General features: G+C 51.7%; 2 protein-coding genes and 1 pseudogene across 4 annotated transcripts in view; 1 reads left to right on the plus strand and 2 right to left on the minus strand.

The window, feature by feature from the left end:
- The first annotated feature begins 391 nt into the window (after positions 1 to 391).
- On the plus strand, positions 392 to 16,668 carry ERGIC3 (ERGIC and golgi 3). 2 transcript variants are annotated; one of them, XM_017886590.1, is made up of 14 exons: positions 392 to 557; positions 695 to 765; positions 885 to 972; positions 1,200 to 1,319; positions 6,052 to 6,145; positions 7,145 to 7,310; positions 7,444 to 7,501; positions 13,269 to 13,283; positions 13,930 to 13,961; positions 15,065 to 15,161; positions 15,239 to 15,303; positions 16,011 to 16,147; positions 16,232 to 16,287; positions 16,463 to 16,668. In XM_017886590.1, exons 1-14 carry the CDS (start codon positions 470 to 472, stop codon positions 16,540 to 16,542), a joined length of 1,167 nt encoding a protein of 388 aa, XP_017742079.1. In that variant the 5' UTR covers positions 392 to 469; the 3' UTR covers positions 16,543 to 16,668. The 2 variants fall into 2 exon arrangements, with proteins under 2 accessions (XP_017742079.1, XP_017742078.1); XM_017886589.1 differs by lacking the exon at positions 13,269 to 13,283 and having other exon boundaries at positions 393 to 557.
- On the minus strand, positions 2,648 to 3,065 carry LOC108538485 (60S ribosomal protein L36 pseudogene; annotated as a pseudogene).
- Positions 16,669 to 17,784: 1,116 nt separating the features above from the next.
- Positions 17,785 to 18,205, minus strand: part of LOC108538483 (fer-1-like protein 4) — a 45,340-nt gene continuing 44,919 nt past the window's right edge. For both annotated transcript variants that reach the window (XM_017886587.1, XM_017886586.1), the window contains one exon: positions 17,785 to 18,103. In XM_017886587.1, the coding sequence (XP_017742076.1) occupies positions 17,914 to 18,103 (190 nt within the window). In that variant the 3' untranslated portion in view covers positions 17,785 to 17,913. The remainder of the gene's footprint in view (positions 18,104 to 18,205) is intronic.

The raw sequence follows: 18,205 nt of genomic DNA on the forward strand, positions 1-18,205 counted from the left end.
CCATTCCTAGCGTTTCGGCTTCAGTAGGTGGGAATCAATTATTTGTATTTCTAATAGGTAATCAGTTGATAATGATGCAGCCGGACCGGTACACTCGAAAAACTACTGTTCCAGTATATTTCAAGATGTTCCAAGAGTCTTAAACACTTGGCGCAGTTCCGAGCGCAAGGCACACGAACGGTGCTATTAGCGTTTCTAACCCCGCAGAGAACTCCTCGCACCCCGGTCCTCAGAAGACCCGCCCCGGACAGCGGAGGCCCGGGCAGTAGCGTCCAGACCCAATTGCCCGCGCAAGGGGGCGTGACAGCATTGGTGGGCGGGGCCGCCTGTAAGAGAACGCGGCTAAAGGTGGGGCCAAGGGTGGGGTTTGCTGCGCCTGCGTGAGGAAAAAGAGGGGGGCGTGGCTCCAGGCCGGAAGAGGGAGTCTGTAGGGGCGGGCCGGCTTGTGTCCCCTTTCCGGCCTGTCCCCATGGAGGCGCTGGGGAAGCTGAAGCAGTTCGATGCCTACCCCAAGACTTTGGAGGACTTCCGGGTCAAGACCTGCGGGGGCGCCACGGGTAGGCCGCGGCGAGGCCAGGGTCGCGGGGAGGGGGGCGTCCTAGAGCTTGACCCGGGCTCCTGGACTCTGACTGGCCTGCTGGTGTCTAAGGGAGCGGATTCGAGGCCATTCTGACCCTCGCCCCTTGTCCTGCAGTGACCATTGTCAGTGGCCTTCTCATGCTGCTACTGTTCCTGTCCGAGCTGCAGTATTACCTCACCACGGAGGTAAGGGGCGGGGCTTAGTGCGTGGGCGGGGCTTGGCTTTCTAGGAGTAGGACCTTTAGGGGTGGGAGTGGGGAAGGAGAGATTTGGGGCCAAGTCTTACTGAGGCAGCGCTACCCCAGGTGCATCCTGAGCTCTACGTGGACAAGTCGCGGGGAGATAAACTGAAGATCAACATTGATGTACTTTTTCCGCACATGCCTTGTGCCTGTGAGTACCTCACCATGGGTGGAAGTGGAGAGACCCAGGGTTCTCATGTGGGCTGCCAGATTCACACCTCCACCCCTAGGTCCCTTAGGTTCTGGACTGGACGCCAGGACAACCTCCTCCTAATCCCGTTCTGCCCCAGGACAGGCCCAGTATCCCCTTCCCCTCCAAAACCCACATCCCCTTGTCCCTAGGGTCCCAGTACCTTAGCCTGACTTTCCTGCTTCCAGATCTGAGTATTGATGCCATGGATGTGGCTGGGGAACAGCAACTGGATGTGGAACACAACCTGTTCAAGCAGCGACTAGACAAAGATGGCATCCCCGTGAGCTCAGAGGCTGAGCGGCATGGTAAACAGGGGAGGGGGTTGGGTCTCAGATCCCAAAGCTGGACATGCCCAAGCCTACATGCTGGCAAGTTGACTGTGGCAGGCATAGTGATATATTAAACAACTAAGACCTAGAGAAGTCAAGTGACTTGCCTAGGGTCCCGCAGCTAGTAAGAGTCGTCGAATGACCTAAAATCCTCTATACGTATTGAGTTGGGTAATCTACCTGGCTGCTATTCTCAGAGGTCCTCAATACCTGCACATGGTAGTTTGAATACGAGAGGTTTGAAGATAGGTCTTATGTGCTCTTGCCTTGGTAGAACTGTCTAGATGGACCCAGGCTTATCTGAGTGTTTGCTTTCCCAGCCCATCGGCTGAATTCAGCCCTTAATGCTCTTCCCCTTTGGAATGCAGGTGGTTTAAGATTCGAATTTAGGTTCTCAAGTGACATTGCCTGGGTTCACATCTAACTTTGTCTCCTGCAGTCTGTGAGCTTCAGCTAGAAAGTGGTGATAAAACAGTAGTACCAACCACATGGAATTGTAAGATCAAATGAAGTAATATGTGTAAAATGCCTGGTACAGAGTGGGGACCCACTTTTACCTTCCTTTCCTGCCTCCATTAACTCAGTTTCCCACCACAGCAAAACCGTCCTCAAAGCTGGGATTTCTAACACCTTAGAGATTACACTGGTGGGGAGTTTTATCATTTGTTGTTTCAGCAGATAAATGCAGGACACCAGTGGAACCAACATAATTTGCTATAGGATTGGATGTGGAGTGTAAGAGAGCAAAGTCATGGTTGTTGATTCCAACGCTTTCAGCCTGAGCAAATGAATGACTTGAGATGGAGATGACTGGAGGAGGTTTTTTTGGTGGGAGGGGGGAGTGGCTATTAGATATCCACTACTATGTAACAAAGTACTCCAAAAGTTAGTAGTTTGATACAATAAAAATTTGTTTTTTCAGTTTCCCTGGGTCAGGAATTTAGGAGTGGCTTGTTTGGGTGATTTGGGTTTAGGGTATCCCCTGAGGTTGCAGTCATCTAAGGATTGATGGGGAACTGCAGGATCTACTTTATCTATCTCGAGACAGAGTCTTACTCTGTCACCCAGGCTGGAGTGCAGTGGCACGATCTTGGCTCACTGCAACTTCCACCTCCCAGGTTCCAGTGATTCTCCTGCCTCAGCCTCCCGAGTATTTGGGATAACAGGCGTGTGCCACCACGCCCAGCTAATTTTTTGTATTTTCAGTAGAGACGGGGTTGCACCTTGTTAGGCAGGATGGTCTTGATCTCTTGACCTCGTGATCTGTCCGCCTCAGCTTCCCAGAGTGTTGGGATTACAGGCGTGAGCCACTGCGCCTGGCCTACTTATTTGTTGTTTAAATTTATTTTTTTTCTGTCAAGTTGTTCTTTATTTCAGAGAGAGGGCGGGGCAGGGGGCTCAGTCTTTCTTGGCAGCAGCTTTCCTCATGACGGCTGGGACGTTGCTCAGCTCCTCCTCCCTCCTCTTGGCGTGCATGTGTGCCCTACTCTTTTCTTGATGAACTTGAGGGCCCATTTGTCGTTGGAGACCTTTAGTAACTCCATGGCGTGCCACTCATACGGGGCAAAACCACACCACACACCTCTTGGATCATGTCCCACATGAGTTTGGTGTGTTTGGTCAGGTGCCCACGGTGGCGGCTGTGCCTGGGCTTGCTCATATTCTTGGTCATCTTGTGGCCCTTGTCGAGGCACACAGCCATAGCGGGTAGCACAGAGCCATGGCTGCTGCTCTCCAATGACAGCTGTGGCAGAAGGGCGGTGGCACGCAGGGATCTACTTTTTTTTTTTTTTTTTTTTTTTTTTTTTTTTTGAGAGTCTCACTCTGTCACCCAGGCTGGAGTGCAATGGTGCAATCTCAGCTCACTGCAACTTCTGCCTCCCGGCTTCAGGTGATTCTCCTGCCTCAGCCTTCCGAGTAGCTGCAATTACAGGCACCAGCCAACACACTCAGCCAATTTTTGTATTTTTAGTAGAAACAGGGTTTCGCCATGGTGGCCAGGCTGGTCTCCAACTCCTGACCTCAGGTGATCCACCCGCCTCGGCCTCCCAGAGTGCTGGGATTACAGGCGTGAGCCACCATGCCCAGCCGGGGATCTACTTTTAAAGGGCTCACTCATAGGGCTGTTGGCCGGATGCCGCAGTGCCTCACCACGTGGACCTCTCAGTAGGGCTGCTTGTGTGTCCTTACATCATGGCAACTGGCTTCCCCCACTTAGATCTTGTAAGTGAGCTGAGAGAGAACAAAGTAGAAACCATAACCTTTGGCCAGGCATGGTGGCTCACTCCTTGTAGTCCCAACACTTTTGGAGGCTGAGGCAGTTGGATCACCTGAAGTCAGGAGTTCGAGACCAGTCTGGCCAACATGGTAAAATCCCATCTCTACTAAAAGTACAAAAAAAAAAAAGAATTAGCCAGGCATGGTGGCAGGCAACTGTAATTCCAGCTACTCGGGAGGCTGAGGCAGGAGAATCGCTTGAACCCGAGAGGTGGAGGTTTCAGTGAGCCGAGATTGCGCCACTGCACTCAAGCCTGGGCAACAAGAGTGAAACTCCGGCTGGGCGCGGTGGCTCACGCCTGTAATCCCAGCACTTTGGGAGGCCAAGGCGGGAGGATCAAGAGGTCAGGAGATCGAGACCATCCTGGCTAACACGGTGAAACCCCGTCTCCGCTAAAAATGCAAAAAATTAGCCGGGTGTGGCAGCGAGCGCCTGTAGTCCCAGCTACTTGGGAGGCTGAGGCAGGAGAATGGCGTGAATCCCGGAGGCGGAGCTTGCAGTGAGCGGAGATCTCGACACTGCACTCCAGCCTGGGCGACAGAGCGAGACTCCGTCTCAAAACAAACAAACAAACAAAAAAGAGTGAAACTCCATCTCAACAACAACAAAAAAACTATAACCTTTTTTATGACCTAACCTCAGAAGTTGTACACCATCATTTCTGCAATAAACTAGTGGTTACACAGGTCAGCCTGTTGCGGGAGAGGACTACATAAGGGTGTGAATACTAGGAAGTGGGGATCATTGAAGTCATCTTGGAAACTGGCTTCCACAGAGTAAGGTCAGGATTTGGGGGAAAGAGGAATCTTAGGTTTGGGTAAATTTGGGGTTCCTATTTTATACTCTGGTGATATTAAGAGGCAATTAGATGTACCAGTCTAGAATTCAGAGGAGTTATCAGTAGGTAGAGGGTAGTTTAAACAATTGGACTAAGTGAGGAAACTAGGGAGTAAATGTAGGTAGAGGAGAGGTCTAGGGCCTGTACCCTGGGCATCTCCAATATTTAAAAGTCAGGACAGGAAGGAAGATTGAGACAGATTAGCCATTGACATAGAAGAACCAAGAGGTGTCCCAAAAGCCAAGTGGAGAGAGTTTCAAGAAGAGACAGTGAGCAGTTGTATCAGAAGCTACTGATAGTCCAGTAAAATGAGGAGTGAGAATTGACCATTGAAATTGACAACAATGAGATTCCTGGAGACTTTGAAAGGAACAATTTTGATACTGTTGAGGATGAGAATCGGATCAAAGAGCAATAAAGGAAGTGGAGACATTACCTATAGATGACTTTTGGAGTTTCACTGTAAGGGAGAGCAGAGAAATGGGGCGGGGTCTAAAGGAGAAAGTGGTGAGATGGTGGGTTTGGTGGTGAGAGCAAGTGAAGTTCTGTTGCTTCTCTTTTCGTAGTGGAAATTGAAAGCAAGGACATTAGCTAAGTGAAGAAAGAGGAAGGTTTTGGGAGCCTAAGGAGAGAGGATAAGGTCTAAGTCACCTTAGATAATGGGAGAGTGAACTGATTAGAGAAATGAAGTGGAATTGCCAGGCAGCCCTAAGGGAGTTTCAGGCAAGAAGTAGGTACAGAGAGTTGAATGGAACCAGGGTTTGGGTTTTGCTGGATTTGTAAAATGAAAGATGAGAGGAACAGGAAGTTGTGGTTATGTGCAAGAGAATAATTACAGTGGACCATGGGATTTAAGGAGGGAAGTGAGGACATGATAGTGTCAGTAGTGTCAAAGAGTTGGTGGATTTCAGGTACTAAATAATGAACTGGGAAAATAAGGGTAAGTAGTTGAAGACTCAGACACTTGAATTTGGGAAGGTTTGCAGTTAATTGGCAATGACAGGATCTAGGTATGATTATGGAAATGGGTAGCCAAGGTGAGATGGCAAAATCAAGATTATCATGAGTTGGGAGGTCAGTATTGAAATCACCAGTTATGATGGGGTGACTAGAGTGAGGCAAGGAGCCGGTGCAGAGGGAGAGGTCTGAGGAGAAGCATCATGGCAAGGAGGTTAGTGGCCTACACGTTGGAATTAGCTGAAATCCGTTTCCTCGGTTGCATTGGGCAAAGTCACTTCTCATCAGTGCGCCTCAGCATCTTCTCAATAAAACAGGGATAATTACCCCCACCCTCAAAGAGTCATTGTGGGGATGAAACGAGACGATGGTTGTAAAGTACAGTGATCTGTACCCAGCTAATGTTCAGTATTTACTGTTAACTGTTTTCTTACTGTTTCTTTTATTAAAAGAATTGATATGTATGTAGAAGTACTTAATGCCTGACCCGTAGCATGTACTACATGAATATTAGTTATTATTATAACTTTTATTTATCCCCAGGCCGCTGGCCAAAGGGCTTGTGCAGGGACTGGGGCCACCGATTTCACTGTGTCTGGCCCCAGCTGATGCCTCTGCTTCTCCCCTCCCCTTAGAGCTTGGGAAAGTCGAGGTGACGGTGTTTGACCCTGACTCCCTGGACCCTGATCGCTGTGAGAGCTGCTATGGTGCTGAGGCAGAAGATATCAAGTGAGCCAGGGGGAGTGGGAGCAGGGTTTCCATCAGGTGCCGTGTGTCAGTCAGCCTTAGCCTCAGTCAGACTGGCAGTTGGGGAGGTCAGACCAAGAATCTAGAGTGGGCGGGTATGTGCCTCTGTCATTGATCCTGGTGCAAGTGACTGAGGCTTTGTGACCAGGCCCCACCTGGGAGCTGCAGACCTAGAGATGAAGCTGAAGTGGTCTCTGCTCTTCTGCCTAGAGAAACGGTTCAAAGGTGGTCTCTAGAGTCCGGCTGCCTGGGTTCTTCCCGTTTCATTGGGCCAAGCCATGTAACCTCTCTATGTGAAGAGGGATGATAATAACATCTTCTCATAAGAGTCACATATGGATTAGCTGTATACTGTATGTAAATCACTGAGGTGGAAGGTCCGGCCCAGATTATCAGACCCTCAGTATCTGATAACTGCTGCTGTGTTTCCCAGGCCCTGACTTCCACAAGACTGATTCAGCAGGTCTGGAGTGGGGCCTGGGAATATGTACTTCCATCTTTTTTTGTTGTGGAAAAATATGTGACACAAAATTTACCATTTTAACCATTTTTAAGTGTGCAACTCAGTGACATTAGGTATCTTCACAGTGTCATGCAGTCACCACTGTCTGTCCTAAAACTTGTCATCACCCCAAACAATGGCAATATGTATTTTTCACAGTCCGAGTCTGGGCACAACGGCTCACACCTGTAATCCCTAGCACTTTGGGAGGCCGAGGGAGGTAAATCACTTGAGCTCAGGAGTTTGAGACCAGCCTGGGCAACACAGCAAGACCCTATCTCTACAGAAAATTTTAAAAATTAAAAAAAGAAAACAGTCCTTCTGCCACGAGGAAACACATTTGGAGAACGTTTGGTGGTCAGGGATGAGTCTAGCAGAGCCTTCATTAGCAGGCAGAGCTGCTCGGGCTCTATTTCCCCAGATGCCAGCACTGGACTTGTGCCTCTTTGACACTCTCACTATCACTCCCTGCCCTACAGGTGCTGTAACACCTGTGAAGATGTACGGGAAGCATATCGCCGTCGAGGCTGGGCCTTCAAGAACCCAGATACTATTGATCAGTGCCGGCGAGAGGGCTTCAGCCAGAAGATGCAGGAGCAGAAGAATGAAGGCTGCCAGGTGTACGGCTTCTTGGAGGTCAATAAGGTATCAGGAGGGATCAAGGCAAGATAGGGCCAGCTGGGCTGGGCAAGCTCCGCTGGGAACCGAAGGCCCACTCAGGCCCTGAGTAGGCAAAAGGAGGACACAGCCAGAGAATGAGAGAGAATGTTCCTTACAGGTGGCCGGAAACTTCCACTTTGCCCCTGGGAAGAGCTTCCAGCAGTCCCATGTGCACGGTGAGTGGTCTGCACCTGCTGGGGAGATTTAGATGCTGGCCACCTTCTTGGTGAGTTTGAGTGGTCCTCTCCTGCCTGCTGCTCATTTGTCTTTGGTAACCATTTGGCCAGAGCAGGCCTTCATCTCGGCAGCAGTTTGGCACAGTGGCTAAGAGCACAGGCTGAGGAGCCAGACTGCTGCATTCAGATACCATTTTCAGACCTTACTGGCTGTGTGACTTTGAGAAGGTTTCTTCATCTTTTTGACTCCTGTTTTCTACTTTATAAAATGGTGATGAGGGCACTTATCTCACAGGGTGCCTGTGCAGGTTAAAGATGATAGCATGGAGCCTGGCTTGTGGTAGGTGCTTGTTGAAATGGTAGCCCCCAGTGTCCGATGATGACCCGTGCATGAGGCTTTGGGAGAAGCAGAGCTAGGTTGCACAGGTTCTGCCACTCCTGAGCTATGTCATATTTGGGAAATACTGAGCCCTATTCAGTTGCTGCTTCTGCAAAATGGGGATGATGATAATAGTACCTACTCATAGGGCTGTTGGGGTGAACAAATGAGATTTATTCTCATTCATTTGTTCATTCAGGCATTCACAAAATATTTAGTAATCACCTACTAGTCTAGTTGCTAAGGGTATAGTAGTGAACAAAGTCTGTGCCCTCAGAACATTCTAGTAAAGAAGTAGACAAGCCGGGTGCGGTGGCTCACGTCTGTAATCCCAGCACTTTGGGAGGCCGAGGCGGGCGGATCACAAGGTCAGGAGATCGAGACCATCCTGGCTAACACAGTGAAACCCCGTCTCCACTAAAATTACAAAAAAAATTAGCCGGGCGTGATGGTGGGCGCGTGTAGTCCCAGCTACTCAGGAGGCTGAGGCAGGAGAATGGCGTGAACCCGGGAGGTGGAGCTTGCAGTGAGCCGAGATCGGGCCACTGCACTTCAGTCTGGGCGACAGAGACTCCGTCTCAGGGAAAAAAAAAAAGGAATAGACAATAAGTATATAAAATATAAATAGTCCCCAATTAACAGTGATTCATCTTGTAATTTTTTACTTTATGATGGGTATTACATGCATTTTTCACTTAACGATATTTTCTTTTCTTTTTTTTTTTTTTTTTTTTAGTTTTTTTTGCCCAGGCTGGAGTACAATGGCACGATCTTGACTCACTGCAACCTCCATCTCCCGGGTTCAAGTGATTATCCTGCCTCAGCCTCCTGAGTAGCTGGGTCTACAGGTGCGTGCCACCACGCCCAGCTAACTTTTGTATTTTTAATAGACATGGGGTTTCATTATGTTGGCCAGGCTGGTCTTGAACTTCTGACCTCAAGTGATCCACCCACCTTGGCCTCCCAAAGTGCTGGGATTACAGGCATGAGCCACCGCACCTGGCCAACTTACAATGAGTTTATTGGGACCTAACCCCAGTGTAGGTCAGGGAGCATCTGTATGTGGTATTATCGGATGCTGTTAAGTCATATGGACCAAAACAAGGCAGGATAAAGATGGTAGTGGGGAGGGGCTAGGGTAGGGCAGTGAGGGTCCTATTTTAAATATTGAGGTCAGGGAAAGACTCCTTGATGAGGTAATATTTGAGCAAAGACCTGAAGACAGTGAGGGAGCCAGCCATGTGGATGTCTGGGGAGGAAGTGTTACAAGCAGAGAGAACAGTAAATGCAAATTCCTAAGGCTAGAATGTGCTTGGCAAGTTCAAGATATAGTAAGAAGGTTAGGGTGGCTGGAGCAGAGAAACATGCTTAGAAATGAAGTGAGAGAGGCCGGGTGCAGTCACCCACACCTGTAATCCCAGCAATTTGGGAGGCCGAGGCGGGTGGATCGCCTGAGGTCAGGAGTACAAGACCAGCCTGGCCAACATGGTGAAACCCTGTCTCTACTAAAAATACAAAAATTAGCTGGGTGTGGTGGCCCACATCTATAAACCCAGCTGCTCGGGAGGCTGAGGCATGAGAATTTCTTGAACCTGGGAGGTGGAAGTTACAGTGAGCTGAGATCGCGCCATTACACTCCAGCCTGGGTAACAGAGCAAGACTCCGTCTCAAAAAAAAAAAAAAAGTGAGAGAGGTCACAGGACCATATCATGCAGGGCTTGCAGGGGCATTGTAGGGACTCGAGCCTTTACTCTGCATGGGATGGGAAGCCATTGTAGGGCTTTGAAGAAGGTGAGGGATGATCCAACTTAACTTAAAAGGTAAGCGGCTCTCCAGCTGCTCTGTGGACAAGACTGGACAGGGGAAAGGACGGAAGCAGAGAGGCCCTTTAGGAGGCTCTTGCAGTGATCAATCCAGGCAAAAGATGGTGGGGCTCAGCCCAGAGTGGCAGTGGAAGTGGTGGGAAGTGACTGGCCTCTGGATGTATTTTGAAGGTAGAGCTGAGAAGAGTTCCTGATGGGCATTAGGGACAAAGGAAAAAGGAGTCAGGGATACCTCCAAAGTTTTGTACCTGAGTAGTAAGGATGGAGTTGCCTGTAATCCTAGCACTTTGGGAAGCCGAGGCAGGTGGATTGCCTGAGCTCAGGAGTTAGAGACCAGCCTGACCAACATGGTGAAACCCTGTCTCTACTAAAAATACAAAAAATCAGCTGGGTGTGGTGGTGTGCGCCTGTAGTCCCAGCTACTCAGGAGGCTGAGGTAGGAGAATTGCTTGAACCCGGGAGGCGGATGTTGCAGTAAGCTGAGATCATGCCATTTCATTCCAGCTTGGGTGACAGAGCAAGATTCCATCTCCATTAAAAAAAAAAAAGAAAAGAAAAGGATGGAGTTGCCATTTAACAAGATGAGGAAGACTCAGGGCAGGTTTAGATGTTCAGAAATGGGATCTTACAGCTGGTATTCGGCTTTTGATGTGTTCAGACCACTAGCGTCTAGGTGTCCTTCTAGACACACAAGGTGTCAAGTAAGTAGTTTTCCATTCAAGCCTGGAGTTCAGGGAGAGGACTTGCCTGGAGATGCAAATGTTGGCATCATCCAGCCATGGGACTGGATGAAATCACCCTGGAGGGGAGGGTAGATGGAAAAGAGGGGAGCTCAAAGGGCTGGGTGCCAGGCCTCCCACATTAGAGGCCAAAGGTGTCAGGAGGAACTGTCAGGGGAGACCAGTAAGAAACCTTGGTGGAGGAGGAGTGTAAGCCAGGCGGGATATGGCAGGATGCCACACTCTGACAGGAGTTTCAGATACCGCATCAGATGCTTCTGGATGTCTAGCAGGAATTGGCCATGGATATACAATGCAACAGTCATTTATTATAGCCTTGCCTGAGTCATTTGAAGGGTGTGATAGGACCACCCTCGAGTGGGTCCAGGAGGGAGTGGGAGAGGAGTTGGAGCCAGTGAGTACTGACAGTTCTATAGTGGAATCTGCCTAGGGGAGGAGAGAGCATGAACTGAAGCTGGAGGGAACTGTGGAGTCGAGGGAGGCTTTTCTAAGGACAGTGACGTAGCAGAATATTAATATGCTGTTGGAAATTATCGACTAAAGAGACCATAAGTGATGCTCTAGAGACGAGACAAACAATGACCAGAGTGAAGTCCTGGAGAAAGAAGACAGAATCTGGTGCCTTACACATGTGGAAAGGCAGGCTCTGTAGGTACAGGTAGGGTGGTAGCTGGGGTGGCAGAAGTACATGGAGAGTCTCTTCTGAGTCTTCTCTGTGCTGCAGGAAGGAAGGTCCTCCATTGAGAATGAGAAGAGAGGGAAGGAGGAGGTGTTGGAGATTTGAAAGAAAAGGTGTGACTGGTCATTTGGGGGTGGGAGATGCGTGGACTGGGGAGACTGAGGAGGATTGACGCAGCACTAGGGTCTCCCTGGAGTCTGCGGCTGTGAATGGAAAGAGAGTGGTCAGCGTGGTCATCTGTGTGGGAATGGACTCAGTAGACAGAACGTTGGAATCGCCTTGGGTTTGGTGTTGCCAGGTGCCTGCAAAGGTGAAGGAGTCAAATATGTAAAGAAGTCATCCTGATTCTGGACCACAGCCTATAAGTTAGGAAAGGAGGAAAGACAGGATGTGGGAAAGCCAGTGAGGGGGCAGGAAGAACAAGGGACTGCAAGTCCTGAGTGTGGTGTCAACAAGTTATCAGAATTGGTGGACTGGAGGAAATTAGAAAGCTAGTGGAATGTGAGTTGCTTGAAAGTGAAGTCACGGAAGGGGCTTTGTTAATGACAAAGCTTAGGGAATGGCCCACAGATCAAGGGGCTCAGGTAGGCAGAGCACAAGATCAGGAAGGAAAGGACGTCCAGGAACTGGGAGGCCAGGGTACTGGAAGGATCATCTACGTGGATATGGAAATCACTAGAAACTGACAGAGGTAGTACAGGAGAGAGTGGCAGGCAGTTGCCCAAGCTGTTGAGAAATGGCGTGGGAGAACAGTCCTGGAGGCTCCATGTAGATATCGAGGTTGCTGAAACAAGCAGGGCTGCTTTGTCATGAGCTTCAAAGCTCGGGATTTTTTTTTTTAAGACTGGAATGCCATGGTGTGATCTTGGCTTACTGTAGCCTTGACCTCCTAGACTCAAGAGATCCTCCCACCTCAGCCTCCCAAGGAGCTGAGACCACAGGCACATGCCACCATGCTTGGCTAATTTTTTTTTTTTTTTTTTCCACAGAGACAAGGTCTTGCCATGTTGCCCAGGCTCCTGGGCTCAAGTGATCTTCCTGCTTGGCCTCCCAAAGTGTTGGGATTAGAGGTGTGAGCCATTTTGCATTTTTAAGGCAGATAAAGGGAAAGTGATCTGGAAGTGGCAGTAAGGAGGAAGAAAGACTTCTCTTTAGGCCAGGGAGGAGGTTGTGTATGGAGAGAAGATAGTCGCATGTTGAGGGGATGCCAGGGAGTTAGTGCCTGGAAGGAAGAGCCAGGCTGAAGCAAGAAAGTGAAGAGGAACCCAGGGGTTGAAGGCAGGGCTGGGGAAGGTGGGAGTTGGGGTCATAGTAAAGCTTGGACAGAGCCGTGTGGTGACAGAGCCCAGGCTGTGAAGATGGCCTCTCAAAGTGGTTGAGGTGAACAGGAGGAAAGGGGCCCCTGGAGGGTAACTCTGCTGGTCTTCAGGACAGTCTGGGGGGGTGGGGGCTGAAGAACCCTGTAGAGCTCTGGAACCCCCTCTTCACTTTGGAGGAAGCTGGGAGAAAAGGGTCTTGCTGGGATGATAGGAAGATGATCAGTGTCAAGCTGTTGGCACAAGGCCTGGCAGGCACTCAGTAGGACACAGAGCCAGAATGGCAGCCTCTTGGCCTGGGACTGTTAGACTTGTGGATCCCAGGGCCAGGGGTGCTCTGTACCTGGAAGGATGTATAAACACAAAGCTACAGTTGCCTAAGGCCAGAGATCTGGCTGAATTGAGGCCTGGGAGTGAGTTTCTAATATCCTTGTTGATTGGGGCTGGAGTGGATAATAATCTCTTACAGTGTAAACTTTACAAGTATTTTTCCATCTTAGATCCCACCTGATCCTTAGGACAGCCCTTTGCAAAGGAGAACACTGAGGCCCAGAAAGGGCAAGTGATGTGCCCAAGGCCATACAGTCAGGAACTTGGCTCTTTGGGCTCTAGGCCTTTCGTCCTTCCTAGGCCACTCTCTCTCCTGCTCCTCTCTGGCCAGATTAGTTCACTCTCAAGGAGGGGCCCAGGAGGAGGCTTGTTAGCTGGGGCCAGACTGTGTTACTGAGGCAGAATGTTCCTGTCTTCCTTCCTGCCATGTATCTTGCTCCATAGTTCGCATTGTGAAGCTCTGAATCTTTCTTCTCTCTCCTCCCTCCCCCATGCTGCAGTCCATGCTGTGGAGAGTAAGTGGCCCCGCCCCCCAGGGAGGCCAAGCCCCCATTTCTGGGGCAGCCTGCCCTACCGGGATGCGGGGAGGTTGGATGGGTCTGTGATTGGGTCTTCTCTGACCTGGCTGCTGGGTGACTATAAAAAGGACTGGGATGTATCTTTGAAGTATGGTTCCTTGCAGCAGGAGGGATTGAGGCTAGAGGGCAGGAGTAACTTGTTCTGGAACAGTTGGTACAGGGTCCCCATGGGATTTCCTCTGGGGAACCTTTGAGGGTGGAGGCAGGGAACACGTGGATGGCATTCTTGGGTCCCACCTCACTTTGAGGTTCAGTGATTTGCCATCAGCTCTAGTTAGTGAGAGCCCACAGTCAGTGGGTTTTGTTTTTGGAGATGCAGGCAGGGCCATGCTGGGAGTGAAGGCCTAGAGTTCCCTGTGGATGTCAGGGAGGAACCAGGGTCTGTTCTTAATGACTGCTGAGGGCGTGAACTCTCACACAGGCCCAAGGCTTGCCCTTTCTGGCCGTCCTTAAGCAGGACCAGGAGGGGCCAGGCTGGAGAAGGAGTGAGGGGTCAGAGAAGACAGGTGGTTTGCAGTCTAGGGGGAGGAATGAGGAGGCCAATGCTGCTCCTACTAATGACACCTTCTCCCTTCTCTCCTAGTCCATGACTTGCAGAGCTTTGGCCTTGACAACGTACGTACCAGATGGAAACCATGGAGGGCAGGTGGGGGTGGGAGGCTTGGTTGCTGCCTTCATTTCCTTGTAGGAACATCCTGGGATCGGGGAGTGCTTACAGAAAAATCCACCATGTTCTGAATGGGGATCCAGCCTGAGGGTTAAGTGAGTGACTTTTGAACTGAGCTCTGAGCAGGCTAGGGGCAAGGTTGGGTTGGATAAGAGCATGCTAGACAGACAGACCTCAGCACAAGGTCAGGTGGGATCGTGGCCCTTCTAAGGAACTGCAGGGCAGGTGTGGATGGGTGAGGCTGGAGAAGTCGGCAGGGACCAGACCACACAAGACTCAGAGGCCACGCTGAGGAGTCACATCTTTCTCCTGAGAACAGTGGAAAGCTGTTGGCCTTCTTTAAGCAGAGTCATGACATCATCAGACTTGCATTTTCTGAAAGATCCTTCCAGTGACTGAGTTTGATACACAGGGGAGCAAGAAGGGAATGCATCTGGGGGCTCACAGCCTCCAGCCTCAGCCTCCATAGCCTGGATCTCCCGGCAAAACCAGTACCCGCCGCTCTGTGTGTGCCTAACATATGAGTGAAGCTGGTATTTTAAGAAATCTGAAACCTGGCCAGCCATGGTAGCTCATGCCTATAATCCCAGCATTTTGGGAGTCTGAGGCAGGCGGATCACCTGAGGTTGGGAGTTCGAGACCAGCCTGGCCAGCTTGGTGAAACCCCGTCTCTACTAAAAATGCAAAGATTAGCTGGGCATGGCAGCGCACGCCTGTAACAGCTACTTGGGAGGCTGAGGCAAGAGAATTGCTTAAACCCAGGAGGCAGAGGCTGCAGTGAGTCCAGATCACGCCACTGCTCTCCAGCCTGGGCAACAGAGTTAAGACTTTGTCTCAAAAAAAAAAAAAAAAAAAACTGGAACCCCAGGAGTTTGCAGGCTGTGGAAGGAGGAGTTTCTAGGTGAGGAGTGGGGGATACCTGTCCCAGGGAGGTTGTCCCCTTAGGGCCATAGCCTCCCCTTTCTCCCACATCTCCACAGACGGACCCAGGTGTCCCTGTCTGCTACTGTCATCAGAGCTTTGGATGAGCTCTGGATGGTGTCGTTTGCAGATCAACATGACCCACTACATCCAGCACCTGTCATTTGGGGAGGACTATCCAGGCATTGTGAACCCCCTGGACCACACCAATGTCACTGCACCCCAAGGTACCAGCCCGGGAGGCAGCCCCCAGCCACAGAAGGCCTGCCAGGCACCCGTACCCAGTGCTTTGTTTTCCCCTCAGCCTCCATGATGTTCCAGTACTTTGTGAAGGTGGTGCCCACTGTGTACATGAAGGTGGATGGAGAGGTGAGTCAGGGAGCTCCCTACCCTCTAGAGTCTCCTGCGTGCTGCCCAGCACTGGAGTTCCTGCATTTTATTCCATCAGCCTGGGGAGTGAAAACTGCCTCGTCCTCACATGGTAGATGGAAGACTGAGGCACAGAGGGTGGGGGATTTGCCCTCCCAGGCAGAGTGCAGGCCTGGGGCTGTCCGATTCAAAGCTTCTGCTCTTTGCGCTGCCCTCACCACCTCCATCTGTTCCTCTGGTGCCCACCGTCTGCCTGCCTCACTGTCCCCTGTGGTCTACCTGGGCTGGGGGTTAGGCAGGGCAAGCCTCTGTGTACCCGCTCACCGAGGCTGCCGTGGCCTGTGGAGCAGCATCTCAGCAGAGTGGCAGGATGCAAGGGACTGAGGGCAGAGGAAGTCAGTTCAGCCTTGGTGGTGCGTCTTTGGAGAGTTGCTTCTCAGCCTGGACCCCCGTGAGAACACCCACTAAATGCTGCCAGGATAGGTAAACTGTAAAGAGCTGGCATCTGGAGGGGAAGGCTGAGGCCAAGGCTAGGAGAGGGGGTCTGGCAGGCCAGGCCTTGCAGTGCAGGCCACCAGCACAGTGCCATGTTTTCTCCCCGCACGGTCAAGGCTCAGCAGGAAAGGGGAAGGAGCAGGGGTGGGGCTGATGGTGGCTGGAGCCAGGTCCTAGCCCTAGCCCTAGCCCTGGCTCCCCTCCCACCCCAGGTGCTGAGGACAAATCAGTTCTCTGTGACCAGACATGAGAAGGTCGCCAATGGGCTGTTGGGCGACCAGGGCCTTCCCGGAGTCTTCGTCCTCTATGAGCTCTCGCCGATGATGGTGAAGCTGACAGAGAAGCACAGGTGAGGGCAGGGGCACAGCGGCCTCTGGGGGCCTGAGCCTGAGGGAGGAGTGTGCCTGCTGAGCCCGCCCGCTCCCTCCACCAGGTCCTTCACCCACTTCCTGACAGGCGTGTGTGCCATCATTGGGGGCATGTTCACGGGTAAGAGGCCCAGGGTGTCTGTGAGCTGTAGGGTGGGGAGAGTAAAGCCTGGGTGCCCCAGGTTTGGTTGGGGGTGAAGGGGCAGATGCTGGCCTGGCCAGTTAAGTGACAAAGCTCTCAGCATCAAAAGCCAAGGCCCCCACTGGGCCAGTGCCAGCCCTTGTCTCTCTCCCAGTGGCTGGACTTATCGATTCACTCATCTACCACTCAGCACGAGCCATTCAGAAGAAAATTGATCTAGGGAAGACAACGTAGTCACCCTCAGCGCTTCCTCTGTCTCCTGTCTCTCCCTGGCTTGTGGTTGTCCCCCAGCCTCCGCCACCCTCCACCTCCTCAGTCAGCCCCAGCCCCAGGTTGATAAATCTATTGATTGTGATAGTACTCACTGGTCTCTGTGTGATCCTTGCCATGGCTAGAGCCTCATCCTGGCCACTCATTGAAGGCAATCATGACTGATGGATCGGGGCCCAGAGCCCTCAGGAGCCCCACATGGGCATCTCCTAGTTGACTGGGGTTTATTCAAACCAGACTCATGTCCAGCCCACAGCCCTGGGTCCCTCCTCCACTGTGGTCCTCAGACCTCTCGGGTTCAGCCCCAGGGGTCACTTGGACCTTTTTAGCATGAGCTTCCTAGAGCCACCATGGCCCCCAGGCCACTAATTCAGGGCCCTGGGTGCAGATTGGGGCTTGCCACTTCATTGCTGGGTAAAGCTGGGGTCGCCCTCCACCACCCTGGGCTCAGTCCACCTGATCCTGTCACACTCACTGATCCCACCCTGTGCCAAACCCCGCCCGTGCTGGCTCTCACTGCAGAGAGGAGTCCCTCCAGGTCCTTTGCAGTCTCCTAGATGGAAGCAAAACTGAACATCAAGGTGGGAAGGTGGGAAGGTAGCAGTGGCCATTCTGGAGCAGGGCCAGCACCAGACCCCTGGCTTGGGGCCTAATCAGGGTTTCTCATTAGAACTCTGGCTACATGTGGAGAAGCAGGGCCCAGCGACCTCACCATTCTATGGCCCAGGGAGGTAGGGGTACCTAAACAACCAGTCAGTTTATCAGATCATGTCTCGAATGTTGATCTAAGACTGTGGCAGGGGAAAAGCAAGAGAAAAGGGAAAGGAAGCGAAGTCAGGTAGTGATAGCAGAACCTCTGGAGTCAGACCCGAGATCCAGCTCTGATGGAAGCCTCTCTCAGGGATGGTGAGGAATGGACAGGTTAATGGAGTCTCTCAGGTCCTTAGCTGTCCTGGAGCAGTGGAAGCCAGAAACAGATGAGGTGAGAGGGACCTGGCCGCCAGCAGGAGCAGGAGCCGTGGTGGAGTTGCTCAGAGGGTGTGATAACTCAGCCGCCGGGGCCCTTTTCTTCCCTGCAGTGGGGATGGGGGCAGCCTTCTATCCCTGTGGATTCTTCCAAGTAAGCCCCCAGCACCTGAGGCCACCCAAGAGCATCTATTCTCTGTCACCTGGAGGCGCCAGCCTTGGACAGCACGTGACCACGGGTCAGTGGCTGTGATAGGTTTATTCAGAGGAAGCACTGGACTCTAGGGTAGCTCACGTTGGCAAGAAAGACTTCCAGGAGCAGGTGTTGAAGGGTTGGCACCCTGGGTGAGTGTCCAAGGTCAGTGAGAGTCACTTGTGGAGGGGACGGAAGATGACCTGGCTGATCTGGCCAGGGATGGTGTAGAAGACCAGGAGGAGGAAGACAGTGAGCAGTGCCAGTAGCAGCAGCAGCACCAGGATGCGCCAGTACCGGCGCCAGATGAAGAAGACAAAGGTCTTCAGCGGGTTCACAAACCAGTTGAAAGAAGTTTTGGGGCGGCTGTTGAGGAGAAGGGTGGTGTCAGGATGAGGTGGCGGTCCCTTGGCCACCCCCGCCTCCCCCATTGGCCCAGGCTGTGGCCCCGGCCCTCGTGCCTGACTC

This window comes from Rhinopithecus bieti, unplaced genomic scaffold, assembly GCF_001698545.2.
Source record: "Rhinopithecus bieti isolate Rb0 unplaced genomic scaffold, ASM169854v2 scaffold_15197, whole genome shotgun sequence".
Taxonomy (NCBI): Eukaryota; Metazoa; Chordata; class Mammalia; order Primates; family Cercopithecidae; genus Rhinopithecus; species Rhinopithecus bieti.

Excerpts from the sequence above, each read along its gene's own strand:
- ERGIC3 (XM_017886590.1), top strand. The coding sequence starts at position 470 with ATGGAGGCGCTGGGGAAGCTGAAGCAGTTCGATGCCTACCCCAAGACT. Across the intron at positions 1,320-6,051 it reads CTCAGAGGCTGAGCGGCATG|AGCTTGGGAAAGTCGAGGTG; the intron begins GTAAACAGGGGA and ends CCCTCCCCTTAG. Across the intron at positions 16,148-16,231 it reads AAGCTGACAGAGAAGCACAG|GTCCTTCACCCACTTCCTGA; the intron begins GTGAGGGCAGGG and ends TCCCTCCACCAG.